General features: G+C 40.7%; 1 protein-coding gene across 5 annotated transcripts in view; it reads right to left on the reverse strand.

Annotated features, from left to right (window-relative positions):
• The window catches only part of MTMR8 (myotubularin related protein 8), a 137,847-nt gene extending 114,799 nt beyond the window's left edge, over nt 1-23,048 (reverse strand). For 2 of the 5 annotated variants that reach the window (XM_063659971.1, XM_063659970.1), the window contains exon 1: nt 22,899-23,014. In XM_063659971.1, coding sequence (XP_063516041.1) covers nt 22,899-22,922 — 24 coding nt within the window. In that variant the 5' untranslated portion in view covers nt 22,923-23,014. Of the gene's footprint in view, nt 1-22,898 lie in introns of all 5 variants that reach the window. The other 3 variants (XM_063659972.1, XM_054471897.2, XM_063659973.1) reach the window with 3 other exon arrangements.
• Between the last annotated feature and the right edge of the window lie 1,912 nt (nt 23,049-24,960).

The following is a 24,960-nucleotide window of genomic DNA, read 5'->3' on the forward strand; positions in this document are numbered from 1 at the left end:
TGCTGCAGAGCCAGAGCCTTCATGAAGAACCTCTACTAGGGTAGTGTGGAAGGGAAATGTAGGATTGGAGCCCTCACAAAGAGTTTCCACTGGGGCACTGCCTAGTGGAGCTGTGAGAAGGGGGCCACCATCCTCCAGACCCCAGAATGGTAGATCCACCCACAGCTTGCACTGTGCACCTGGAAAAGCTGCAAGCATTCTACACCAGTCTGTGAAAGCAGCCAAGAGGGCTGTACCCTGCAGAGCCACAAGGCAAAATGCCCAAGGTCTTCTGAGCCCACTCCTTGCATCACTGTGGCCTGGATGTGAGACATAGAGTCAAAGGAGATTATTTTGGAGCTTTAATATTTAATGACTACCCTGCTGGGTTTCAAACTTGCATGGTGCCTCTTTGTTTTGGCCAATATATCCCCTTTGGAATGGGAATATTTACCCAATGCCTGTACCTCCATTGTATCCGGAAGTAACTAATTTGTTTTTTATTTTACAGGCTCATAAGCACAAGGGATGTGTCTTGTCTCAGATGAGACTTTGGACTTGAACTTTTGAATTAATGCTAGAATGAGTTAAGACTCTGGGGAACTGTTAAAAAGGCATGACTGTGTTTTGAAATGTGAGAAGGACATAAGATTTGGGACGGGCCAGGGTGGAATGATATGGTCTGGCTCTGTGTCCCCACCCAAATATCATGTTGAACTGTAATCCCCAATGTTTGAGGAAGGTCTTGGTGAGGGTAATTGGATCATGGGGCAGACTTCCCCCTTGCTATTCTCATGGCAGTGAATTCTCACGAGACCTCATTGTTTAAAAGTGTGTAGCACTTCCCCTTTCGCTCTGTCTCTCTCCTACTCTGCCATGTGAAGATGTGCTTGCTTCCCCTTCACCTTCTGCCATGACTGTAAATTTCCTGAGTCCTTCTCAGCCATGTTTCTTGTACAGCTTGTGGATCTGTGAGTCAATTAAACTTCTTTTCTTCATAAATTATGCAGTCTCAGGTAGTTCCTTACAGCAATGCAAGAAAAAACTAATACAATAAATCTATAGTATTTTTGTTATAGCAGCCTGAACAGACTAAAACAAGAAGAATTACATAAAAATAGAGGGGTCAGTTCTCTAAGAACATATATTTTAATATGATCATGGCTCACTGCAGCCTCAACCTCCTGGACTCAAGTGATCCTCCCATCTCAACCTCCCAAGTAGCTGGGATTACAGGCATAGATCACCATGCCAATGTAATTTTTTAACTTTTTGTAGAGAAGAGTTCCTACTATGTTTTCCAGGGTGGTCTCAAATTCCTGGCCTCAAATGATCCTCCTGCCTTGGCCTCCCAAAATGCTAGGGTCTCAGGCATGAGCCACTGTGCCCAGCCTGACACTTGAATGTAACAAAACAGTTCTAAATAGCACATGGATCAAACAAGTTGCAAGAAAAATGTTTTTAAAACATTTCAAACTAAAAGAAAATACACCTTAACAAAATTTGAAGGATATAGCAAAAGCAGTGCTTAGAAGAACATCTATAGCATTGAATGCATATATTAGAACAAAGAAAAATCTAAGGTCAATAATCTAAACTTCTACCTTAGAAAACTAAAAAATACAAGAGCAAATTTAATCCAAAGTAAACTTCTGAAATATTATAGAGTAGAAATCAATGAAATTGATATCAGGAAATCAATAGAGAAAATCAACAAAACCCAAAGCTGGCTCTTTGAAAAGATCAGGACATTGATAAGATGCTAGCCAGGCTACCTAAGAAAGAGAGTGAAGACACAAATAACACCAGAAATGAAAGAGGGGTCATCAGTACTGATCCCATGTACACTAAAAGGATAATGAAACAATATTATGATCATGGTGGATAAGCTTTTTGATGTGCTGCTGGATTCTGTTTGCCAGTATTTTATTGAGGATTTTTGCATCAATGTTCATCAAGGATATTGGTCTAAAATTCTCTTTTTTTGTAGTGTCTCTGCCAGGCTTTGGTATCAAGATGATGCTGGCCTCATAAAATGAGTTAGGGAGGATTCCCTCTTTTTCTATTGATTGCAATAGTTTCAGAAGGAATGGTACCAGCTCTTACTTGTACCTCTGGTAGAATTCGGCTGTGAACCCATCTGGTCCTGGACTTTTTTTGGTTGGTAAGCTATTGATTATTGCCACAATTTCAGCTCCTGTTATTGGTCTATTCAGAGATTCAACTTCTTCCTGGTTTAGTCTTGGGAGGGTGTATGTGTTGAGGAATTTATCCATTTCTTCTAGATTTTCTAGTTTATTTGCGTAGAGGTGTTTGTAATATTCTCTGATGGTAGTTTGTATTTCTGTGGGATCGGTGGTCATATCCCCTTTATCATTTTTTATTGCATCTATTTGATTCTTCTCTCTTTTTATCTTTATTAATCTTGATAGCAGTCTATCAATTTTGTTGATCCTTTCAAAAAACCAGCTCGTGGATTCATTAATTTTTTGAAGGGTTTTTTGTGTCTCTATTTCCTTCAGTTCTGCTCTGATTTTAGTTATTTCTTGCCTTCTGCTAGCTTTTGCATCTGTTTGCTCTTGCTTTTCTAGTACTTTTAATTGTGATGTTAGGGTGTCAATTTTGGATCTTTCCTGCTTTCTCTTGTGGGCATTTAGTGCTATAAATTTCCCTCTACACACTGCTTTGAATGCATCCCAGAGATTCTGGTATGTTGTGTCTTGGTTCTTGTTGGTTTCAAAGAACATCTTTATTTCTTCCTTCATTTCGTTATGTACCCAGTAGTCATTCAGGAGCAGGTTGTTCAGTTTCCATGTAGTTGAGTGGTTTTGAGTGAGATTCTTAATCCTGAGTTCTAGCTTGATTGCACTGTGATCTGAGAGATAGTCTGTTATAATTTCTGTTCTTTTACATTTATTGAGGAGAACTTTACTTCCAAGTATGTGGTCAATTTTGGAATAGGTGTGGTGTGGTGCTGAAAAAAATGTATATTCTGTTGACTTGGGGTGGAGAGTTCTGTAGATGTCTATTAGGTCCGCTTGGTGCAGAGCTGACTTCAATTCCTGGGTATCCTTGTTGACTTTCTGTCTCGTTGATCTGTCTAATGTTGACAGTGGGGTGTTAAAGTCTCCCATTATTAATGTGTGGGAGTCTAAGTCTCTTTGTAGGTCACTCAGGACTTGCTTTATGAATCGGGGTGCTCCTGTATTGGGTGCATATATATTTAGGATAGTTAGTTCTTCTTGTTGAATTAATCCCTTTACCATTATGTAATGGCCTTCTTTGTCTCTTTTGATCTTTGTTGGTTTAAAGTCTGTTTTATCAGAGACTAGGATTGCAACCCCTGCCTTTTTTTGTTTTCCATTTGCTTGGTAGATCTTCCTCCATCCCTTTATTTTGAGCCTGTGTGTGTCTCTGCACATGAGATGGGTTTCCTGAATACAGCACACTGATGGGTCTTGAGTCTTTATCCAATTTGCCAGTCTGTGTCTTTTAATTGGAGCATTTAGTCCATTTACATTTAAAGTTAATATTGTTATGTGTGAATTTGATCCTGTCCTTATGATGTTAGCTGGTTATTTTGCTCGTTAGTTGATGCAGTTTCTTCCTAGTCTCGATGGTCTTTACATTTTGGCATGATTTTTCAGTGGCTGGTACCGGTTGTGCCTTTCCATGTTTAGCGCTTCCTTCAGGAGCTCTTTTAGGGCAGGCCTGGTGGTGACAAAATCTCTCAGCATTTGCTTGTCTGTAAAGTATTTTATTTCTCCTTCACTTATGAGGCTTAGTTTGGCTGGATATGAAATTCTGGGTTGAAAATTCTTTTCTTTAAGAATGTTGAATATTGGCCCCCACTCTCTTCTGGCTTGCAGGGTTTCTGCCGAGAGATCCGCTGTTAGTCTGATGGGCTTCCCTTTGATGGTAACCTGACCTTCAGATGGGTTCACAGCCGAATTCTACCAGAGGTACAAGGAAGAGCTGGTACCATTCCTTCTGAAACTATTTCAATCAATAGAAAAAGAGGGAATCCTCCCTAACTCATTTTATGAGGCCAGTATCATCCTGATACCAAAGTCTGGCAGAGACACAACAAAAAAAGAGAATTTTAGACCAATATCCTTGATGAACATTGATGCAAAAATCCTCAATAAAATACTGGCAAACCGAATCCAGCAGCACATCAAAAACCTTATCCACCATGATCAAGTGGCTTCATCCCTGGGATGCAAGGCTGGTTCAATATACACAAATCAATAAATGTAATCCAGCATATAAACAGAACCAAAGACAAAAACCACATGATTATCTCAATAGATGCAGAAAAGGCCTTTAACAAAATTCAACAACCCTTCATGCTAAAAACTCTCAATAAATTAGGTATTGATGGGACTTATCTCAAAATAATAAGAGCTATCTATGACAAACCCACAGCTAATATCATACTGAATGGGCAAAAACTGGAAGCATTCCCTTTGAAAACTGGCACAAGACAGGGATGCCCTCTCTCACCACTTCTATTCAACATAGTGTTGGAAGTTCTGGCCATGGCAATTAGGCAGGAGAAGGAAATCAAGGGTATTCAATTAGGAAAAGAGGAAGTCAAATTGTCCCTGTTTGCAGATGACATGATAGTATATCTAGAAAACCCCACTGTCTCAGCCCAAAATCTCCTTAAGCTCATAAGCAACTTCAGCAAAGTCTCAGGATACAAAATCAATGTACAAAAATCACAAGCATTCTTATACATCAATAACAGACAAACAGAGACCCAAATCATGAGTGAACTCCCATTCACAATTGCTTCAAAGAGAATAAAATACCTAGGAATCCAACTTACAAGGGATGTGAAGGACCTCTTCAAGGAGAACTACAAACCACTGCTCAATGAAATAAAAGAGGATACAAACAAATGGAAGAACATTCCATACTCATGGGTAGGAAGAATCAATATCGTGAAAATGGCCATCCTTCCCAAGGTAATTTACAGATTCAATGCGATCTCCATCAAGCTACCAATGACTTTCTTCACAGAATTGGAAAAAACTACTTTAAAGTTCATATGGAACCAAAAAAGAGCCCACATCGCCAAGTCAATCCCAAGCCAAAAGAACAAAGCTGGAGGCATCACACTACCTGACTTCAAACTATACTACAAGGCTACAGTAACCAAAACAGCATGGTACTGGTACCAAAACAGAGATATAGATCAATGGAACAGAACACAGCCGTCAGAAATAATGCCACATATCTACAACTATCTGATCTTTGACAAACCTGACAAAAACAAGCAATGGGGAAAGGATTCCCTATTTAATAAATGGTGCTGGGAAAACTGGCTAGCCATATGTAGAAAGCTGAAACTGGATCCCTTCCTTACACTTTATACAAAAATCAATTCAAGATGGATTAAAGACTTAAATGTTAGACCTAAAACCATAAAAACCCTAGAAGAAAACCTAGGCATTACCATTCAGGACATAGGCATGGGCAAGGACTTCATGTCTAAAACACCAAAAGCAATGGCAACAAAAGCCAAAATTGACAAATGAGATCTAATTAAACTAAAGAGCTTCGGCACAGCAAAGGAAACTACCATCAGAGTGAACAGACAACCTACAAAATGGGAGAAAATTTTCGCAACCTACTCATCTGACAAAGGGCTAATATCCAGAATCTACAATGAACTCCAACAAATTTACAAGAAAAAAACAAACAACCCCATCAAAAAGTGGGCGAAGGACATGAACAGACACTTCTCAAAAGAAGACATTTATGCAGCCAAAAAACACATGAAAAAATGCTCACCATCACTGGCCATCAGAGAAATGCAAATCGTTTTAAACCACAATAAGATACCATCTCACACCAGTTAGAATGGTGATCATTAAAAAGTAAGGAAACAACAGGTGCTGGAGAGGATGTGGAGAAATAGGAACAATTTTACACTGTTGGTGGGACTGTAAACTAGTTCAACCCTTGTGGATGTCAGTGTGGTGATTCCTCAGGGATCTAGAGCTAGAAATTCCATTCGACCCAGCCATCCCATTACTGGGTATATACCCAAAGGACTATAAATCATGCTGCTATAAAGACACATTCACACGCATGTTTATTGCGGCATTATTCACAATAGCAAAGACTTGGAACCAACCCAAATGTCCAACAATGATAGACTGGATTAAGAAAATGTGGCACATATACACCATGGAATACTATGCAGCCATAAAAAATGATGAGTTCATGTCCTTTGTAGGGACATGGATGAAATTGGAAATCATCATTCTCAGTAAACTATCGCAAGAACAACAAACCAAACACCGCATATTCTCACTCATAGGTGGGAATTGAACAATGAGAGCACATGGACACAGGAAGGGGAACATCACACTTCGGGGACTGTTGTGGGGTGGGGGGAGGGGGGAGGGATAGCATTGGGAGATATACCTAATGCTAGATGACGAGTTAGTGGGTGCAGCGCACCAGCATGGCACATGTATACATATGTAACTTACCTGCACATTGTGCACATGTACCATAAAACCTAAAGTATAATAATAATAATAATAATAATAAAAAACAATATTATGAATAATTGTATGTCCACAAATTTGATAATCGAGGTGAAATGGACCAATACATCAAAAGACACAGTCTACCAAAACTCATACAAGGAGAAACAGATCATCTGAGTGGGCCATATCTATTAGAGAAACAAAACCCAAAATTAGCAATCTTCTAAAACAGAAAGGTTTAGGTCCAGATGGTTTCAGTGGTGAATTCCACCAAACAATTAACAAAAAAATTATAGCAATTATCTACCATCTCTTCAAAATAGAAGCAGACAGAATACTTCCTAACTCATTCTATAAGGCCAGCATTACCCTAATTCCAAAACCAGAAAATACATTACTAGAAAGGAAAAGTACAGACTAATATTTTTCACGAATATACAGGCAAATATCCTCAACAAAATATTGGTGTATTAGTTTGCTAGGGTTGCCATAACAAAGTACCAGAAACTGGGCAGCTTAAGCAAGAGAAATTTATTACCTCACAGTTCTGAAGTCCAGACAACCAAAATCAAGGTGTCAGCAGAACCGATTCCTTCTGAAAGATGTGAGGGAAGGATCTAACCCAGTCCTCTCCCCTTGGCTTATAGATAGACATCTTCTCCCTCTGTCTTTTCACATCAGCTTCCCAATATGCATGCCTGTGTCCAAATTTCTCCTTATAACCCAGTCACATTGGGTTAGGGCTCACCCTAATGACATCATTTTAACTTGATTACCTCTGTAAAGTCCCCATCTCAAAAAAAGTCATATTCTGAGGTATGGGAGGTTAGAACTTCAACATATGAACTTTTTAGGGGACACAATTCATCCCATAACAATTAGTAAATTGAATCCAACAATGTATAAAAATAATTATACACTACAACCAAGTGGGTTTATTCCAGGTATGTTATGTTGGTTCAACATTTAAAAATCAATTAATGTAATCCATTACATCAACGAACTAAAAAGGAAAAAAAAATCACAGTGTCATACCACTAGATGCAGAAAAGCATTTGACAAAATCCAATCCCCATTAATGATAAAAACCTCTCAGCAAACTAGGAACAGAGGGGCATTTCCTCAACTTGATAAATAACATCTACAAAAAACCTACAGATAACATCAGTGGCTTAGCCTCACAAAAACAAACCTCCTTTCAGTTAAACCAGGGAACTGACTTCACTGCACTGTGCCAGTTTCCCAATTATGCCTGCCACGGAGGTTATTGCAAACACCAAATGAATGTGTGTCTGACTTCACTTTGTAAACCACAAGAGATGATTATTGCAGAATAGCGTTATCCAGAAATGCTCACACATTTCAGATTTCCATTAAATAATTATGTTATGGCTGTAGCAATTAAACTCTGCAGTGACTTAGCCTCACAACACAAACCTTCCTTCAGTTAAACCAGTGGTATTACCTGGGCTATATGCCAGGGGAGATTTAAAAAAACATATTCGGGCTCCACCCTCAAAGGTTAACTTAATTGGTCTGAGGTGAGGCATTTAAATCTTTTAAGCTCCATGGGTGATTCTATTGTGTAGCGATTGCTGAGAACCACTGAATTAATCCAAACTTCATCTAAATAAAATTTTTATTTGAGAAAAATTAAGGACATGGAAAAATACATTGATCTGGAATTATTTTTTCATATTATACTTTAAGTTTTAGGGTACATGTGCACATATGTTACATATGTATACATGTGCCATGTTGGTGTGCATATGTATACATGTGCCATGTTGGTGTGCTGCACCCATTAACTCGTCATTTAACATTAGGTATACCTCCTAATGCTATCCCTCCCCCGTCCCCCCACCCTACAACAGGCCCTGGTGTGTGATGTTCCCCTTCCTGTGTCCATGTGTTCTCATTGTTCAACTCCCACCTATGAGTGACAACATGCAGTGTTCAGTTTTTTGTCCTTAGGATAGTTTGCTGAGAATGATGGTTTCCAGCTTCATCCATGTCCCTACAAAGGACATGAACTCATCATTTTTTACGGCTGCAAAGTATTCCATGGTGTATATGTGCCACATTTTCTTAATCCAGTCTATCATTGTTGGACATCTGGATTGGTTCCAAGTCTTTGCTATTGTGAATAGTGCCACAATAAACATATGTGTGCATGTGTCTTTATAGCAGCATGATTTATAGTCCTTTGGGTATATACCCAGTAATGGGATGGCTGGGCCAAATGGTATTTCTAGTTCTAGATCCCTGAGGAATCACCACACTGACTTCCACAATGGTTGAACTAGTTTACAGTCCCACCAACAGTGTAAAATTGTTCCTATTTCTCCACATCCTCTCCAGCACCTGTTGTTTCCTTACTTTTTAATGATCACCATTCTAACTGGTGTGAGATGGTATCTTATTGTGGTTTAAAACGATTTGCATTTCTCTGATGGCCAGTGATGATGAGCATTTTTTCACGTGCCTTTTGGCTGCATAAATGTCTTCCTTTGAGAAGTGTCTGTTCATATCCTTCGTCCACTTTTCGATGGGGTTGTGTTTTTCTTGTAAATTTGTTGGAGTTCATTGTAGATTCTGGATATTAGCCCTTTGTCAGATGAGTAGATTGCAAAAATTTTCTCCCATTCTGTAGGTTGTCTGTTCACTCTGATGGTAGTTTCTTTTGCTGTGCAGAAGCTCTTTAGTTTAATTAGATCTCATTTGTCAATTTTGGCTTTTGTTGCCATTGCTTTTGGTATTTTAGACACACAGTCCTTGACCATGCCTATGTCCTGAATGGTATTGCCTGGGTTTTCTTCTAGGGTTTTTATGGTTTTAGGTCTAACACTTAAGTCTTTAATCCATCTTGAATTAATTTTTGTATAAGGTGTAAGGAAGGGATCCAGTTGCAGCTTTCTACATATGGCTAGCCATTTTTCCAAGCACCATTTATTAAATAGGGAATCCTTTCCCCATTGCTTGTTTTTGTCAGGTTTGTCAAAGATCAGATGGTTGTAGATATGCGGCATTATTTCTGAGGGCTCTGTTCTGTTCCATTGGTCTATATCTCTGTTTTGGTACCAGTACCACGCTGTTTTGGTTACTGTAGCCTTGTAGTATAGTTTGAAGTCAGGTAGTGTGATGCCTCCAGCTTTGTTCTTTTGGCTTAGGATTGATTTGGCAATGCGGGCTCTTTTTTGGGTCCATATGAACTTTACAGTAGTTTTTCCAATTCTGTGAAGAAAGTAGTTGGTAGCTTGATGGGGATGGCATTGAATCTATAAATTACCTTGGGCAGTATGGCCATTTTCACGATATTGATTCTTCCTATCCATGGGCATGGAATGTTCTTTCATTTGTTTGTATCCTCTTTTATTTCATTGAGCAGTGGTTTGTAGTTCTCCTTGAAGAGGTCCTTCACATCCCTTGTAAGCTGGATTCCTAGGTATTTTATTTTCTTTGAAGCAATTGTGAATGGGAGATCACTCATGAGTTGGCTCTCTGTTTTGTCTGTTATTGGTGTTTAAGAATGCTTGTGATTTTTGCACATTGATTTTGTATCCGGATATTTTGCTGAAGTTGCCTATCAGCTTAAGGAGATTTTGGGCTGATATGATGGAGTTTTCTAGATATATAATCATGTCATCTGCAAACAGGGACAATTTGACTTCCTCTTTCCCTAACTGAATACCCTTGATTTCCTTCTCCTGCCTGATTGCCCTGGCCAGAACTTCCAACACTATGTTGAATAGGAGTGGTGAGAGAGGGCATCCCTGTCTTGTGCCAGTTTTCAAAGGGAATGCTTCCAGTTTTTGCCCATTCAGTATGATATTGGCTGTGGGTTTGTCATAGATAGCTCTTATTATTTTGAGATACGGAATTATTTTTTAAAAACAACAACAAATTTAGGGCAATGGCTGTCCCTCTTAGCTGAATATTGGAATTGGAGAAGTCTAAGAAATACTGATTCTTTGGTCCCACCCTAGATATTCTAACATAAATGATCTCAAGAGTGAAAAAGTTCCCCAGATGATTCTAGTATGCAGCCAAGGATGAGAACCACATTCATCCCATTCATCCTCTTATTTTCCAGGGGTAGGTTGCAAGGTTCACCCTTAAATACAGAAACAACAACAACTACAATAACAAAATAGAGAAGTTACTATACACCAAGTATTGAGCTTTACATGTTATATTTCATTTTAGTCCTTACTACAACACAGTGCAGTTATGCTTCAAAGAAAAAAGATCTCATTTGATCACCTGCCCCTGGGATTCTGTCCTGCAAAGTCATTCTTAAAACTGTTTTCCAATTCCAAGAAGTCTTATTTTCATGTACAAGCTAGGAAGGCATTCATTTCCAGCATAGAGCCATCCTTGCTGGAGGCATATAAATATAGATTAGATATATAGATAGATATAGATATATTTTAACAAAATTATTGGAGACAGTATTATATATATGATATAATTTATAATTATATATATAATTCCAAAACCAAAAATTATATATATGATATATAAAACCAAAATCAGAAATTATGTATATTATTATACATATATAACTTATTATATATTATATAATTATATAATTTGGCTCATGGTTCTGCAGGCTGTACAGTAAGCATGATGTTGGCATGTACTCAGCTTCTAGGGAGGCCTCAGGAAACTCACAATCATGGTGGAAGGTGAAGAGGGAGCAGGCACTCACACTGCGAGAGAAGAAGTAAAATGGGGGGAAGGAGCCACACACTTTCAAATGACCAGATTTCATTAGAACTCACTCACTATCAAGAGAACAGTACCAGAAGGATGGTACTAAACCACTTATGAGAGATGCACCCCCATCATCCAATCACCTCCTACCAGTCCCCACCTCCAACACCGAAGATTATAATTCAACATGAGGTTTGGTGGGGACAGATCCAAACCATCTCATTCTGCCCCTGGTCCCCCAAATCTCACATTCTACTCACATTGGAAAATACAATCATGCCTTCCCAATCGTCCCCAGAAAGTCTTAACTCATCCCAGCATTAACTCAAAAGTCCAAAATCTCATCTGAAACAAGGTAAGTTCCTTCTACTTTCTAGCCTGTAAAATCAAAAACAAGTTAGTTACTTCCAAGATACAATGGGGTTATAAGCATTGGGTAAACATTTCCATTCCAAAAGGGAAAAATCAGCCAAAAGAAAGGAGTTATAGGCCCCATGTAAGTAAGAAACCCAGCAGGGCAGTCATTAAAACTTAAAACTCCTAAGTAAATAATATCCTTTGACTCCATGTCCCACATCCAGGGCACACTGCTGTGAGGGATGGACTCTGAAGGCCTTCTGCATCTCTGCCCCTGTGGTTTTGCATTGTTCAGACCCTGCAGCTGCTCCCACAGGTTGTAGGTGAATGCCTCCAGGTTTTTCAGGTGCAGGGTGCAAACTAACAGTGGATCTACCATTCTGTGGTCTAGAAGGTGGTGGCCTCCTTCTGACTGCTCCACTAGGTAGTGCCCTGGTGGAGACTCTGTGTGTAGGCTCCAACCCTACATTTCTCCTCCATACTGCCCTAGTAGAGGTTCTCTGTGAGGGCTCCACCCCTGTAGCAGGCTTCTGCCAGGCTACCCAGGCATTTTCATACATCTTCTGAAATATAGGCAGAGGCCCCCAAGCTTCCTCTTTTGCAATCTGTGCCCCTGCAAGCTTAACACCATGTGGAAGCCACCAAGGCTTATGGCTTGAACTCTTTGGAGGTAGAATCTGAGCTATATCTGGGCCCCTTTGTGCCAAGGCTGGAGCCAGAGTAGCTCAGATTTGAGAACCAGTGTCTTAAGGATGCCTAGGGCTGCAGGGCCTCTGGCCTGACCCACAAAACTATTCTTCCTCCTAAGTCTCTGGGTCTGTGATGGGAGGGGCTGCCATTAAGGTCTCTGAAATGCCTTTGAGGTCTTTTTCCCATTGTCTTGGCTATCACTATTTGCCTCACTTTTAGTTATGCAAATTTATCCAGCAAGTGGTTGCTTAGTAACCCATTTGAATTATTCTTCTGAAAATGTGCTTTTCTTTTCTACCACATAGCCAGGCTTCAAATTTTCCAAATTTTTATACCCTGAAATATAAGTTCCAACCTTAGAACATTTCATTGCTCGTGCATCTGAGCATAGGCAGTTAGAAGCAGCCATGCCATTCTTGCACACTTTGCTGATTAGAATTTTTTTCATGCCAGATACACTAAATCATCATTCTCAAGTTCAAACTTCCATGGATCCCTAGGGCATGGACACAATCCAGCCAAGTTCTTTGCTAAGGCATAACACATGTGACTATTGCTCTAGTTCCCAGTAAGTTCCCTGTTTCCATCTGAGACCTCATCAGCCTGGACTTCATTGTCCATATCACTATCAGCATTTTGTTCACAACCATTTAACCAGTCTCTAGGAAGGTCCAAACTTTCCCTCATCTTCCTGTCTTCCTCTGAGCTCTCCAAACTCTTCCAACCTCTGCCTGTGATCCAGTTCCAAAGCCGCTTCCAGATTTTCAGGCGTCTTTATAGTAATGCCCCACTCCTCGGTATCAATTTTCTGTATTAGGCTGTTCTTGCATTGCTATAAAGGAATAGCTGGGACTGGGTAATTTATAAAGACAAAAGGTTTAATTGGCTCACAGTTTTGAAGGCTTTAAAGGAAGAATGGTGGTGGTATCTGCACAGCTTCTTGGGAGACCTCAGGAAGCTTATAACCATGGTGGAAGGTGAAGGGAGAGCAGGCATCTCAACATGGCAAAGCAAGAGCAAGGGTAGGCGGTGAGGTGCCACATACTTTTAAACAACCAGATCTCATAATTCACTCACTATCATGAGGACAGCACCAGAAGGATAGTGCTAAACCATTCATGAGAAGTCCATCCCCATGATCCAATTACCTCTCACTAGGCCCCGTCTTCAACATTGGGGACTACAATTCAACTTGAGATGTGGTGGGGACAAAGGTCCTAATCACATCAGAGACCACTGTTTTGGACAGAGCTCCTGCACTTGGTCCCAAGAGGACAGACCAAACCAATAGGAAGTCACTCAAGTTAAATGTCTCATAATCAAACTGAAACTTTAAAGAAACATACAGATCCCCAAACGGACCAGTTTTTCCTGAAAACACGAGACTCCAATCTACCTGAATCAGCTTAATAAGGAAGTCTTCTCTGTTTTCCCCCTGACAAAAAAAAAGTAACCTGAAGTAACCTCATGTTAACTAATTATTTTTCTTCTATTCTGTTTTCTGGTTCCCACCTTACAAAATACACCGTTCTGTCAATACCCAGTGGGAACACTCATTCTATTTTGTAGAATGGAGTTTCCCCAATTCATGAATTAGATCTATAACTAAATTTTCTTGTAATTTTGTCTTTTGATAATATAGAAGGTGGCTAAAGGGTGGCTGGAGAAGAAGAGGCAAGTGAAGTCAGCTACAAGGGGCCAGCTATAGAAAGGAGGGAGCAAGGTGGGACAAGGCCAGAAAAGGATTAAACAGTTAAGTGAAAAGCCAGAGGGACCAGTGTAAGATAAATGAAAAAGAACTCTCAGAATTCAGGGGGCACTTTAAAACCAAAAACCCACATGGGGATGAGAGGGGAAAAAGAACTCACAGGAACCTTCAGGCACAGAATAAGTGGAACACTCCCCCTACCACCATGGAAAATACTCATGGGAAAAGCTGCAAAGAACTACAGCAAGAGAACCATGGGTATAAACCATTTCCTTACCTGATGGGGAAGCTGCAGAGAGGCATTGTGCTAATCTCAATGCAGAAGGATATGTAAACATGATAGAAATAGTTTGGTGAAAGCATGTCATCATTTCAGCCAACTAAAAGTCAAAAAGGGCCAGGTACAGTGGCTTTCACCTGTAATCCCAGAACTTTGGGAGGCCCAAGCAGGAGGATTGCTTGGGCCCAGTAGTTCAAGACCAGCCTCGGCAACATAATGAGACCTCATATCTACAAAAAAAAAAAAAATGTTAAAAAAATTAGCCATGTGTGGGGCCACGCTCTTGTGGTCCCAGCCACTCAGAAGGCTGTAGTGGGAAGGATTGCTTAAGCCTGGGAAGTTGAGGCTGCAGTGAGCCAAGTTCATGCCACTGCACTCTAGCCCAGGCGACAGAGCAAGGCCTTGTCTCAAAAAAGGAAAGGAAGAAACTAGGCTTGCCCTTGCTAGACAAAGTGTATTGTGATTAGATTAAAAGAAAAACATCAGTGTCAACTGCACAGGGCCTCACTCACCCACACTCAGGAAAAGAAGTCACACTTCATGGGAAAAAAATGGTCAAGGGATGAGTAGTAGGAATTGAAAAAAACAAAGCATCTTTAGCTTTCTCCTGACTGTCCCAGAGATCCTTGTGCAGTCCTGAATGGTAGGAGATGCTCAACAAGAGGAAAAACTGGCCACTCAGAAGAAATTCCTGCTAAGGCTCAAGGGCACTACCTACCAAAAGGCTACATTATGCAAGTACAAAGAGTGCTGTATGACACTTGGAGAACAGTCTTTGAGGAAGCCTGAAGGAAGGGGAAAATTATTGATATCCAGGCTGGACTTCCTATATAGTATGTCTCCCCAAGGCAGGAATCCTGTGCCTATTAGTAGGTAGGACCTTCTAGGAGACTTGCAGTTACTCAGACCCTCCCCTCTTTCTACTCATGGGCACCAGGGCCCCATCTGTTTCTGACACAGTGTTATAAGAGGGTTCCTCTACCCGTAGTGCTTTTACCTGGCAGAAACTGAGGTCTCACAGAATATGTGTGTGGGGTTGGGTGTGAGGGGAAGAGAGAAAGAGAGAGAGAGATTGCGGGGAGAGAGAAGGAAAAGACAAAAAGGAAGGGGAGAGAAGGGGATGCCAGAGGGAAGGTAAAAGAGAAGGGAGGAGAGAGGAAAGGAGGCAGGAGGAGAGAGAAGAAAAAGGAGAAGAGAGGGAGAGTAAAGAGAAGGAGACAGAGAAAGACGAAAAAAGAGAGAAAAGGAGAGAAAAGAGGCTGACCACCACTAGGTACGGTACAGATTTTAATTCCCAGGCAGGCCACCCAATTGTTTTGTTATTTCTCCACTCCTGAGCTGTAGATAGAGCACTCTGACATTTATAAGAACTTTGCTCTTGGAGAAGCTGTGAACCATAATCCACATTTGTTTGTTTGTTTTTCTCATTTCCTTTCTAGGAAGGGAGGAAGAGAGGAAATCAGATGTACTTCAGAGGTCTCTGAATCTATCTACTGTCATGATTTGCCACAATTATTGGTAACAACTTAGATGCACTGCAATAATAAATAAAATAAGTGACACTTGGCTCTAGAATACCAACCAGTGTAATGATATTCATCAGTCACACCCATGTCCCAAGCAAGTCCTGCCCCTTGTGTCATTGCCTCCAACAGCAGAGAGCATTTGTCATGAAAACAACTGCTGTGCCCTGTATGTATTAAAAATGGCAGGCTTTCATGACAAGCCTCTCTAATTTAGGTCTCTTCTTTAAAGTAATAAGTGAGAAAATATGTAACAGGAGGAAGGAAGGGGAATGGTGGAATACTTTTGTGTCAAAATGTACAAGGTCATTGAAGGTAAGTGTTAAAAATACAATCCAGACTAGCCTTGAACTTATGCCTCTCCACACCCTACTTTTCCATGTCCCTCCAACTAAAGCAAATTTCAGACTTGGAAATGAATCCTGCATCTTGCGGTCCCCACATCTATCATTTTTAAATGCTGAAAGCACTCAAGAGTTAGAATGAACCTTCCAGATTGATACCAGCATTTCTTAAGGCATGTTCTATGAATCCTAGTTCCACAGATGTTAATAGGCACATACACACATGCATAGGGGAACACTGGGTGAAACAAACATAAGCAGGTTTATTGCAGGGCTTCTCGGAACCTTTAATAGGTGAACATTCACTATGAATCTCCACAGTGTTTGTGGTGTTAATATATTTTACCTTAGAATCATTTTTTTTAAAACAAATTATCTTGTGGGACTCGTGTTCATCAGGAACATAGTTTAGGAAATGCTGGTATATCCACTCAGCTCATTTTATTGAGGCACTATAGTACATGGTTAAAGAGCACAAACTTGGGTCACAGACTGTTTGGCTTCATATTTCCAGCTCTGGGCAAGTTACTTAAGCTTTCTGGATGCTTTCTTTATATTTAAAATGAAGATAATAGTATTGATGCAAGGGTTAAATTAGCATATAAATATGTAATACTTATGTAAAGCACTTAGAATAGTACCTGGCACATAGCAATTGCTCTATAAAGGTTAAATATTATTTTACTGATGAAGAAAGTGAAGCCTAGAGAGGTACAAAGACAGTCTAAGGTCACATAGCATGTCAGTATCAGAAGTGGGGCCAGAATTCAGGTCTCCTAACTCTCTGTTTAGTATTGGTGTCTCAAATGATGAAAATGTCTTTAGAACTTAGCAAAACATCTCTCTAAAGCACTTAAGTATTTTACCACAAAAAAAAACAGAAAATGATATCTAAAAAGACACAACCCTAAAACAAATCCCAGTGGTTTCTAGGAGTAACTGCTTAGTTGGGGTTTCCCAAGTACAAAGTGAGGTTGAAGGAGTGGGTTTTGGTGGTGAGGAAAATTATTCCAATGCCTATAAAACAGTGTCTAAAATGACAGACCACTGCTACCAGGGCTTCCTAGGTAGCCTCTTTCCTTGCAATGTAGTACCAAGAGCCTTTCTGGATGCTCAGGCAAATCTCCCTGAGACAGGCTGATCTTTGAGACCTCCCATGACTAATGTATACTAAAGCCTCTACTATTGTTTGGCTCTGATGGAGAGAGGAAAAAACACACAGTTATAGAGCACTTATAATGTGCCAGGCCTTCATCATACCTTATCTTAATCTTCATCATAGTCCCAACAGACTCAGAGTGTTTAAGTGATTGCCCAAGAACTCAGAGCTAATAAATAATATAGAATGAATTCAAATCCAGCTTTGTCCATGCTTTTTCCATTATATCACACTATTTCCTAGACTGGAAGGATCACAGTGAAGTCAACTGGATTTGCAATTTTGGGAACTGGAAGGGGAGCACAATTCTCACCTCTAGAAATCTCATTTCCTTCATAATGAAAAACACTTCTTTACCCAGTTTTATGTTTCTTTATTTTGACCCTGCTTCTTGTCTAAATGCATTTCAGGTTGTTTATAATAAAAGACAGATCACCAAATAGGTTATTAGAATGAAAACCAAAGCCATGAAGAGTGGGAGGAAGCAATTATGCTAAGTACAAGGGCTAATGCAGTTAACATGACTGAACATTTGGCCTTAGTTTCCTGGAAGTAAAGGCAAAAATTATCTGCTTTTAAGAAAGCTTCATACAAATTGTAATCTCCTGTGTGGTACTACAAAGTGTTATTAACATACTACAAAGTGTTATTATTTTTTATTATTACTATCCAGGATAGCATTCTGTACCCATCTGGCACTCCAATTATTTTGGATGTTGTTTCTGTGATAACTCCACAGTTTATTATAGTCTGAACAAGCTATGCATACTAAACAATTAAAAGACAATGCTACCTCTGCTACTTGCTAGATGTTTGACCTTGGATAAAAAACTCTAGCTCTCTGAGACTGTTTTCACATCTGTGAAATGAGAGGCTTGGACCATCACTAGATGATCTTTATTTATTAATTAACTTGTTTATTAGCAGCTTTATTGAACTATAATTTACATACCATAAAATTCACCCTTTTTTTTGAAACAGGGTGTCACTCTGTCACCTAGGCCAGAGTGAAGTGGCACTATCAGAGCTCACTGCAGCCTCGACCTCCCAGATTCAAGCCATCCCCCCCTCAGCCTCTCCAATAGCTGAGACCACAGGTGCAAGCCACCACACCCAGCTAATTTTTTTTTAATTTTTTGTACAGATGAGGTTTCACTATGTCACCCAGACTGGTCTCAAACTCCTGGGCTCAAGTGATCCTCCCATCTGGGGCTCCCAAAATGTTGGGATTACAGGCTTGAGCCAACCAGGCCCAGACAAATTCACTCTTTTAAGTATACAATTCAATTAGTTTTAGTAAATTTGGAGTTGTACAACCATCATCACAATGTAATTTTAGAACATTTTCATCATTCCAAAAAGAAACTTCATCCCCATTCCTCATTTAGATAATCTTTTAAAAGGTCCTTTCTAACTTTTCCATTTCTAGACTTATAAAGCTTTGGTAGCTCCTTGGCTATTTACAAGTTCAAATTCCTCAGTGTAACATTCAAAGTCCTTTACAATCTATAAAATCTTTCACTGTATTTTTTTTCTACCCACACAAATGTAGAAATTACTTTTTTGTGTTAAAACATTCCTTAATGAGCTAGCAATTATTTATGTGAAGGAGAGTCCAGAAAACAGATTTTTGACTAAATTATCCTTGTCCTTGATTAAAGAGATGCATGAATTAAACACATAACACTATTCTCTAGAGTAGTTACTGAGGTCTAAGAGGCTGTAAACTTGGAAGAGCTTCTCCCTGCCTGTCAGGCTGCTCCCATCAGATCACAAGACAGAATAGACATATTTTTCAGTCTCTTTCATTTTTGGACCTTATGCTTGGCATCTCATCACCTTAGTTGATTAAGAGATCCCAGAGGGCAGTTGCCATATCTATATCCAGTTATGTATCCTTGACTCCCAATGTGATATTCTGCATATAATAATTAATAATGATAATGATAGTAACAGGTAGCTAAATTAAGCATCTACCATGTGCCAGACATTGTTCTAAGCACTTTACAGATACGAACTTATTTAATTCTTATAACAACCCTGTGAGATAGGTACTATTTTCAACACTGTCTTATAGATGAAGAAACTGAGGCAAAAGAGATTACATATTTGCCAAAATCACAAAGCTAGTTAAGTAGCAGAGTTGAGATTTTATTTCAGACAGCCTGGCTCCAAAGTATGCACTCTTAAACCACAGCAAATTGTCAAACCAGTTGAAGTTCAATAAATGTTAATTGCATAAAACCTTATTATTAAGGTTCCATTCCAGGAAAGAAAAGTAATTAAGAATTCTGGGTGCCAACTGACACAGATGTAATGAGGGTAGGGAAAAATACATAGAACAAATTCTGATTCAGATAGGAGAGTCACCAAACTTTAGGGCAGGTCTGAGACGCTCCAAAAATGGTTGTTGAACCCTAAGCTATATCTTAGAAAGATAGATCTGTTCTCATACATAGGTCGTGGGAATGTAAAATTGGTAGTGTCTAGATGAACATATGCATAGTCTATGACCCAGAAATTCCACTCCAATGGCATATACCAACAAAAATGTATATTTAAATCTGTCAAAATGTACTATTGGTAAAAGGCAGAAACTGGAAATTCCCCATCAACAGAAGAATGGATAAATCACATGTGGCATGTTAACAAAACGTAATATAGCAATGAGAATGATCTATAACTTCAAGAAATAATATGGATAAATCTTTCAAACAATGTTGAGCAAAGGAAGTCAAACACAAAAGAGAATGTATTAATCCATTTATATTAAGTACAACAAGAGAGTAAAATGAATGTATCCTGTTAGAGGTCAGTATAGTGGTTTACCCTTGGGAGGGGTATTGACTGGAAGCGGGCATGAAGCAGACTCCTAGTAATGTTCTTTTTTTTTGGTTTTTTTATTTTTTTTAATCTCAGTAGTGGTTGCACACGTGTGTCCAGTTTATAAGTTTATAGCACAATGAATACTTCCAATCTATACACTTTTCTTTATGTGTACTGTACTTCAATAATTTTTAAAAGTCTTCCTGAGTAAAGAAAAAGACTCAAGCAAGAGCCAAAAATAAAAGTCACTTTTGTACTTGACATACACAACTAATCACTGACAAACTCAAAGTTATCCCTTTGACCTGAGATGGACAAGGCAGATGTCTCTCTCTTTCGTGGAAAGAGTGAGTTAACAAAAGGGAGGCCATTTTAATCCCGAGCCATTAATGCAACCCTAATCCTTTCTAGAAACTGAGAAAAAAACAGACTCACAGCAGCATACCACCTGTGGGCACTCACAGCCTTGCCAGGCACCAAAACAAATACTAATTCTGTTTAAAGAATCAAGTTTTCATTTGGAGTTTTTATTTATATTTCAAGACTAATGACACTATCCATGCAGTACAAATGGAGTCTGACCATGATGCAGGTTTAAGTTTTCTTGAGCATGAACCCTATCCCAGCACCAGTCTGAGCACTCCTATCTTTGTTTATTAGGCAAGTATTCCACATCTATGGATCTCAGTTTCCTCATCTGTAACATGGGAATAATAATAGTATCTCCTAATAGGTTATTGTAAGGATTCAAGGCATATTTCAGGTAAAATATCTAACACAGTGCCTGTCACATCGTTAAATATTCTATACGTATTAGCTGCTATTATAATTTTCATATGGGCCCGTTAATGGTTTCTTCTCCCTTCCAATTTCCATACAGCCAGCCCAGTTTATAGCTTCAATCCCTAACAGGGGAATTTTAATATTTTAACACTCAAGGACAGGTGCAGTTCTACCTCCCCATCTTCCCCAGTTGTCAAAAGAGAGAAAAAAGGAGTATTCAAGTGAGCTGATTTTGAACTAGACAAGTAACGTGGCCCAAGCTTAGGTGGGTTGGGAGAAGAGGGAGTCTGGACAACAGAAGTTCCTTTCCTTTAATGGTACTACCTTCTTATACCATGTCAGAGGACCCGTACAAATGACATGATCTGGAAACAAAGGGACACAGAAAAAGGCAAGGCTGGCTAGCTTTTACACGGGATGTGGTTATCCTCCACAGACAAAGGCCCTGAAGAGGAGGGAGTCAGAAAAAAAGGTTGAAGGCTGGAGTTTGTGCTTTGCCCATCAGGCAGTATCAAAGTCTCATGCTAAAAAGTGGGAAAAACATTACTAGTCACAAAAACTCTTTCACACACATCCTCTTATTTAATCCCACCACCATCCTGTGAAGTGAGCCGGGCAAATTTCATTATCCTCATTTGGTAGGTGTATCAGTCTGTTTTCACGCTGCTGATAAAGACATACCCGAGACTGGACAATTTACCAAAGAGGTTTATTGGACTTAACAGTTCCACATGGCTGGGGAGACCTCACAATTATGGAGGAAGGCAAGGAGGAGCAAGTCACATCTTACGTGGATGGCAGCAGGCAAAGAGAGAGCCTGCGCAGAGAAACTCCCGTTTTTAAAACCATCAGATCTCATGAGACCCATTCACTATCACAAGAACAGCACAGGAAAGCCCTGCCCCCATGATTCAACCATCTCCCACCGGGTCCCTCCCACAACACGTGGGAATTATGGAAGCTACAAGATGAGATTTGGGTGGGGACACAGAGAAAAACTCTATCAGTAGGTGAGGAAAGCTAAGGCTCAGAGAGGTTAAATAATTTGTCCAAAATCATTAGCTAGTAGTTGGTGGGGGTACAGTGGGCAGCACTTTAATTCAAGTCTTCTGGCTTCAAAATCCATGTTCTTTCCATTAAAAACACGCTGGATTTTTTACCAGGACTTCAATTAGCCTGGACCACGTGTGTTATGATCAACAGGAAAAAATAACCACAGATTAGCTGTGAACTTTTCACTGTTCCCCAGCCCCAGACAGGAGAAAGGAGGGAAATGGATTTGAAACAGAAAGGGGCTGGCGTTGGAAAGGGAGGGAGTAGGATCTGGAAAGATGAGAGGAAAAAGTAGTAGAAGTAACTCTAACTCGGCACTGGCTAAAAACAGGCGACAACTGGCTAGATAAACCTCTTGGGTTTCTCCTACCGGCTGAGCAGGGCCAGATCCACTCTGCCCCACTCCCCTTCCTTTTCCATTGCCCAGCTTTGGCTGAAGAGATGCTGTGGCCCCACAAACCCTCACAGGCATACCGTGGAGCCGGAGCGAGAGTGGGGCTTCTGGGCAGTCCCTGGGGAAGGTTAGTGGCTGGAGGAGCCAAGAGGATGGTGAAGAAACGCTCGATAAAGGAAGTAACTCTGCAAGAGGCAGAGCAATGTGGGGTATTCGCAAATGGCGGTTACAAGTGCGGCTAGTATAAAAAGCTGAGATAAGGGTGAGTGTGAGATCAAGGCTAGGGAGGAGCTGGAGTCAGAGGGCCAGAACAGGCGTGCACCAGGAGCGGGGGCGGTGTCGCGTAAGGGGACAGTGGCGCAGACCACCTCTTTCCCAGCCGCCGACGCCCGCAAGCAGATCCTGAGAAGAGGTGTTTGGTTGAAAGGGGGTGTGGACCCAGAGAGAGAACCCGGGACCCCGCACAGGAAAGACGCGTCAAAGAAGGCTGAGAAGGCTGAGGAGGTGTGTCTGGGCTCCCAGGTGAGCACCAAGAGGAAGCTCGCAGCTGTCAGCCTCGCTTAACTCTTCTCCTTACCTTGGGTACCGTAATATGATCCATGACCGCAGTTCTCGCCACCGGAAGATCTCAGTGCTACTCCGGATGCCGCCGCCACCGCTCTAGACGCCTCCTGCCCCAACCCGTGTTTCTACCCCTGCCCTCCCGGTCCTGGCTCAAACTCTCGTCACCTGATCCTCGGCGAAAGCTCCTATCGCGACACTTTGACCGTAGCCGTTCCCGCCATCTTGCTTCCTGGCAAGTGCCCTTTTCTTCGGGGAATTGATTATTCTGGTTCAGGTTCAACGTTTGGCCGCGTCTTTAAGTCCCAGATTCGAGTACTGCCACCCTTCTCACACTCCTTGATGTTATAAGGGCTCTGAACACAGATGTCACTCCTTTACTCTAATATTACAATGATAGCATCCTGCAGCGGTAACACAGGCTGCCCCATGCTGGCAATTGGGTTTCTGAAGAGCTTCCTAGCTGTGAGACCTTGGGCAAGTCACCAGAGAATATTTTTTGAAATATGTAAAGGTATATCCTCCTCTCTATCTCTCCTTTATGTGTCTGCTGCCATCAACCTAGTTAAAATCTGGAATACCACAGTATCCTCATCACTTTTGCCATCTTAGATATGGGAAGAGGACCAAGAAAGGGCCCACTGGACCAGCTATCAGATGAGGGGTAAATAGGTGCAGACCCTCAGTGGTGTGCTCCAAGTCAGATTTGTGGTGGAAAAAAGAACAATCTGAAAGTTGGGAAATCTGGGTTCTACTCCTCTCAGGTCTGCCACTAACCTGCTATGTGACCTTGGGGAAATCATGCCACCTCTCTGGGTCTTAAGTTGACCAAGGTTACAATGAGGGTATTGGCCACTATCTCAGGGTAATTTCTAGCTCTACTATTGTAGTGTTATGGTTTGCAGTCTCACTGCCCCTACAAAGTAATTTTGTTCTTCTTTGCGTTCTTATAACATTTGCTAGCAAAACTACTCGTTTATCATATTCTGCCTTTTTCTCTAGCCTGAAGGCCCTTCCCTCGATCCATGACCCTATTCTCCCTTGTACCATCGTTCCATCATGTTCAGCCCTTTTACTGCCAAATATCTCAAAAGAATAGTCTACTTATCATCACCTTCACTTCTCCATAACAAACTCATTCCGCCCTACCACTCCACTCAATTGGCTCTTTCACATCATCCTCAATTCCAGCTGCTGATTCCAACAGCTCTTCTCAGTGCTCATTTTCTATTTGTTTTACAGCATTTAAAACTATTGATTCATATTCCTTTTTGACATTCTTTCTTCCCTTGACCTTTATTATAAGCAGACTCACTGCCTGCATCCCCAGCTGTTCCTTCTCTGACTCCTTCCCAGTTCCTTTCTCCTTTTTTTAAGCCATTTTCCTGGCTTCTATCCTCATTCCTCTTCTATTTTCTTTCTTTTGGTTATCTTGATCTCTTCCACAAGTTAAACCCTTACTCCTGGATACGGCTTGGATCTATGTCCCCACCAAATCTCATGTTTAATTGTAATCCCTTATGTTGGAAGTGGGGCCTGGTGGGAGGTGATTGGATCATGGGGGTGGTTTCTTCTGAATGGTTTAACACCAGCCTCCTTGGTATTGTCGTTGCCATAGTGAGTGAGTTCTCACGAGATCTGATGGCTTAGAAGTGTGTGGCACCTTCCCCTGCCCACTTTCCTCATGCTCTGGCCATGTGAAGTGCCTCACTCCCCATTTGCCTTCCACCATGACTGGAAGTTTCCTGAGGCCTCCCCAGAACCAGAAGCCACTATGCTTCCTGTACAGCCTGCAGAACCATGAGCCAATTAAACCTCTTTTCTTTATAAATTACCCAGTCTCAGGTATTTATTTATAGCAGTGTGAAAAGGGGCTAATGAACCCGCAGTAGGGGACTTCATATCTCAAGTACCATGACCTTTTTCCTGAGTTCAAATTTAGAACTTCCAATTGCCCTCTGACAGTTCTACTTGCGTGTTCCTGCTAGCACATTAAAGGCATCATGGCCCAAAACAAACTCATCTTTCACACTCTCTCACAACCCCCTTGCATTTTCCCACCTCTAGCACTTGCTCTT

This window comes from Pongo pygmaeus, chromosome X (assembly GCF_028885625.2).
Source record: "Pongo pygmaeus isolate AG05252 chromosome X, NHGRI_mPonPyg2-v2.0_pri, whole genome shotgun sequence".
In the NCBI taxonomy this organism is placed as follows: Eukaryota; Metazoa; Chordata; class Mammalia; order Primates; family Hominidae; genus Pongo; species Pongo pygmaeus.